This window comes from Enhydra lutris, unplaced genomic scaffold (assembly GCF_002288905.1).
Source record: "Enhydra lutris kenyoni isolate GAN:26980312 unplaced genomic scaffold, ASM228890v2 scaffoldscaffold105, whole genome shotgun sequence".
Taxonomy (NCBI): domain Eukaryota; kingdom Metazoa; phylum Chordata; class Mammalia; order Carnivora; family Mustelidae; genus Enhydra; species Enhydra lutris.
In genome coordinates, this window is record NW_019154189.1 from 364,105 (window position 1) to 368,438 (window position 4,334).

At 45.8% G+C, this 4,334-nt stretch overlaps 1 protein-coding gene across 2 annotated transcripts; it reads left to right on the forward strand.

The window, feature by feature from the left end:
- Nucleotides 1–837: 837 nt before the first annotated feature.
- Nucleotides 838–3,466, forward strand: LOC111139397 (ankyrin repeat and SOCS box containing 12). Of its 2 annotated transcripts, XM_022491643.1 has the most exons (3): nt 838–894; nt 1,914–2,763; nt 3,177–3,466. In XM_022491643.1, exons 1-3 carry the CDS (start codon nt 838–840, stop codon nt 3,308–3,310), a joined length of 1,041 nt encoding a protein of 346 aa, XP_022347351.1. In that variant the 3' UTR covers nt 3,311–3,466. The 2 variants fall into 2 exon arrangements, with proteins under 2 accessions (XP_022347351.1, XP_022347350.1); XM_022491642.1 differs by lacking the exon at nt 838–894 and having other exon boundaries at nt 1,830–2,763.
- The last annotated feature ends 868 nt before the right edge of the window (nt 3,467–4,334 follow it).

Here is a 4,334-nt window from a genome sequence, read left to right on the forward strand (position 1 = left end):
GGGTAGAACATAGGGGAGAAAAATCAGGAGATTGTGCTGGTCAGGAAACCAAAGGAGGAGTATGTAGGAGAAAGTGGTTAGCGGGGACAGATGTACCAGGAAGGTCACAGAAAGAAAGATCTGAGAAGAAGCCAGCAGATTTAACCACAAGGATGAATTTTTAAAGAACCATCTCAGTGTGATGGAGGAAAGGTGGAGCCAGACTGCAGAGGGTAAAGAAATGAATAGGAGATAAGGAAGTAGATGGTAGACAACTTTTTGGATACGTTCAGTGAAAAAGAGAGAGATGAAGAGAAAGGTAACTAGAGTAAGAGAAAGGACCATAGAAGTGTTTTGTTTCCTAAAATGGTTGAGGGGAAGGAGCCATTGAGGAGGCTGATGGGGTAGATAGAGGAAACTCACCTTTAAGGTAGCTCTTTTCCTCTGAACAGCACCATGAAGCAGGGACAATCATTTCTGTCTTGTAGATGAGGAAACTGAGTCCTGAAGAAGGGAGGAGATTTGCCCAAGTCTTCTGAGCTAGGAACTGGGGGTGCTGAGTTGCAAACTTAGGTCTGTCTGATTTTTAAAATCCTCTACTTATTATTGCATATCTCAAATAATAAGACCATATATGGAGTTGATGCTAGTGGGTGAGAAGGGGCCTAAAGTTGAGGGAGTCCCCACCCACCCACTTCACAGTTTTTTTCTATGAGGTATGTACCTAAAGTACCAGGCTAACAAAGAGGGGTGGAGGTAGATGGTGAATAAAAGGAGATATGTGGCCCTGAGACCATGGCTGCAGGGTATGGGAGAGTAAGGAGACTTGAGATCTGAAAAACCTACCAGCTTACCCTGATGACATTACAAACTGAGGTGGGTGACTTTGTCTTTGGAGCACTAGGAATAAGCCAGGTAAGGTCAAAGGGTTAAGTCAGTTATTGGGCCATGGATAATTTTATAAGGCCTAGGAATAATGGTGAGAGAAGAATTGAGGGTTGAGGCAAAGACTCTAAGCTGTATTGGGCAGAGATGATGGGAAAAGGTTTGACTCAAAGGGATGGGGACTCCATGGGATCCAAGGAAGTGCTGGGAATCGAAGCAACTTTTGTATTGAAGTGGTCCTGGGGGATAAACCAGTTGTCCACCAAAGAGGATTTGCCCTGGAAATGACTATTTCCTGCCATCTCTTTGATTTCATTTTACTTGAAGTGTTCTTTGTAATGTCATCTTTACTTAATCAGTAAATGTCATTCAGCATCCATTTCCTGTGTAACTCTGTTGCCTAAGCATGAGGCCTGAGTCTAACGGGAGGTCACATATAAAGGACTGTGAGGAGGTTGAACTTCATCTAAAAGGCTGACAGATGGAATTGAGGGCCCGCCCCATGAGACTAATGTCAGAACGCTTAGGGATGACAACTTGACAACACAAAACAACATTCTTCTGGCCTAGCAACTGCCAGACCAGAGCCATTTCATTAGTCTACACATTCTGAAATAAAGAAGATGCCTCTATCAAATCCCCAATCATGAGTCTTTCTGGGAGTGGAGGAATACAAGATGGATACAGCATTCCTTATCTTGGAATTTATGCACTGAAGCACAGATAAGTGCAAATATAGTGTGAAAGTTCATAGCTAAAGTCTAGATGTGATCCTTTGGAATCCCTGAGCAAGAAGAGGAGATTAGGGAAAGCTTCCCAGAAGTAGGAGATGAAAGTCAAGCAGAACAACATATACAAAGGCACCAAGCTGTGAAATGGCCTGATCTGTTTTGGAAGCTATCTCTGAGCCCTAAAATAAGATGAAGTAGGAATTGGAAGAAAGGGGCCCATGAGTGAAGAGCCTGATGATGAATGGTGGGGGGAAAGGGCTGGCATCCAGGCTTTTTGATGTGGGCCCTCAGTCTTCCCCCAATATTTGTCACCCACAGACCTGGCATATCCTCCTGCTCATAATGAGAATAGTTCTGCTCCAATCAATCAGGATGAACCTCATGGACATCACCAAGATTTTCTCCCTCCTGCAGCCCGACAAGGAGGAGGAGGACACCGACATGGGGGAGAAACAGGCTCTCAATCAAGCAGTGTATGACAATGACTCCTATACCTTGGACCAGCTTTTGTGCCAGGAGCGTTACAAACGTTTCATCAACAGTAGAAGTGGTTGGGGTGTTCCTGGGACACCCTTGCGCTTGGCTGCTTCTTATGGTCACCTCAGGTGTTTGCAGGTCCTCCTGGCACATGGTGCTGATGTTGACAGTTTGGATGTCAAGGCACAGACACCACTTTTCACTGCTGTGAATCATGGCCACCTGGACTGTGTACGTGTGCTTTTGGAAGCTGGTGCCTGTCCTGGTGGTAGCATCTACAACAACTGTTCTCCCGTACTCACAGCTGCCCGTGATGGTGCTGCTGCCATCCTTCAGGAACTCCTGGGCCATGGTGCAGAGGCCAATGTCAAGGCTAAACTACCAGTCTGGGCATCAAACATAGCTTCATGTTCCGGTCCCCTCTATTTGGCTGCAGTCTATGGGCATCTTGACTGTTTTCGCCTGCTTTTGCTTCATGGGGGAGACCCCAACTACAACTGTACTGACCAGAGCCTATTGGCTCGTGTCCCACAGCCCCGCACCCTCCTGGAAATCTGTCTCCACCATAACTGTGAACCAGAATACATCAAGTTGTTAATTGATTTTGGTGCTAATATCTACCTTCCATCTCTCTCGGGGGACCTGAACTTGCAAGATTACAAAGGCAGTGCATTGCTGTTACAGGCCCGAGGTAAGTTTCAAGCATATCAGGTCTATGGACCTTCTGGCTTTGAGGTCCAAGGGCCACAAATCCCCCCCGAAGCCAATCCTTCTATGATGAGTTGGAGAAACAACCATCTTCCTCCCTCTCCTAGGACCCCATTGGAGAAGATGATTCTTTATTAAGGAAGGGATCACTAAGATAAGGTGGGAGTAGCATTAACAGAATTTCTGGTTCTGGCTCTGCCAATGACTGTTTTGTGGCCTTGAACACATGTGTGTTCCTATTGGCACCATGCATTGAGGATGGTGTGGGGGGGAGGCACGGTTCATAGAAGGGAGAAAGCAATTAGAGCTGCAGGAGCCAGGGCAGGGTGGATGCAGGCTTAGATGGGAGAATTACACTGAGAATTCCTTCTTATGACTTGTTTCTTCTTGCCATAGCCACTCCTCGGTCACTACTATCACAGGCCCGTTTAGTTATCCGCAGAGCTCTGCTCCAGACCAGCCAACCACAAGCCCTTGACCAGTTGGACATTCCCCCTGTGTTGATTAGTTACCTCAAACACCAAGTGTAATCTTGCAGCCTTACCATAAACCCACAATGCCTACAAAAACCACCTGGGGATCCAGGTAGCTGGAGGACACTACAGCTACACCTATTCACCTACAGCTGCTCTCCTGTATTATCCTCCACAATAAAATCCTCATCAAAATAAATCCTGGTGGCTGTTATGACTTCTATGTGTATGGGGGGGGAGGTTCACTGGGGAAAGCAGTCTGGTTGGCCAAGGGGATTGATGGTAATTATCTGGCATTTGACAGGCAGAGGAGTCCTGGCTATGGAAAGGGGGAAAAAAAAGTAACCCAATGACTCACACCTCCTTCAAGATTCTCAAGAAAATTTAGAGCTGTGTTGTCCTAAGAAGCAAGGTCCTAAAGAGTTAAAGTGGATGCAAGTGTAGCATCTGCTTGCCCAGCCTTGTACCTCCATTCACTTCTCTGACTGCTACAAGGCACCCTTTCTGGGGCTGTCACCCAACCCCCTATTCCTCTGAGTCAAGTAACTAAGGATCCTTCCATTCATTCACCTTGAATCATAGACTGCATACCCACTAGTCCAGTTTATAGTCAAGATATAATTGTAGTGCATAAACAATGAATTCTGGGATACTGAAAAGAAATAAAAAATTAAAGAAAGACATAACTGGGAAAACAAACTACTAAATGTCTATAGCAGAGAATTTAATGCAGGTAAGAAATATGTTACATAGAGGATAGGTTCAGAATCCGAGCAGGACAGGAAGGTAACCCAGAAATTAGTTACAGCAGGATGCCAACACTATCCCTAAACTGAAGAGATGATGGAGGAGGTATGGTCAGAATCCTGGGACAGGGGTCCCCTCATGGAAAGCAGAATCATAGACTTGTCCCTGGGTGCTAGAACCACAGAAGAAAGATGCTGGTCAAACCAGAAGAAAGGAAAAAAATACCCTCCCCTTTTCTTCATTGCTGCCTGTCAGTCTGTCTCCAATGTCACTCTCATTGGGGGAAAATAGAAGTCAACGAATATGAGAGCCTAGGAAACAGCTCACAGGGATC

What these genes read in the sequence shown, in the direction of transcription:
- LOC111139397 (XM_022491642.1), top strand. Translation starts at nt 1,830, where the DNA reads ATGATGAATGGTGGGGGGAAAGGGCTGGCATCCAGGCTTTTTGATGTG. An exon ending in ATTGCTGTTACAGGCCCGAG is followed by an intron (nt 2,764 to 3,176) that starts GTAAGTTTCAAG and finishes TTCTTGCCATAG; the next exon opens with CCACTCCTCGGTCACTACTA.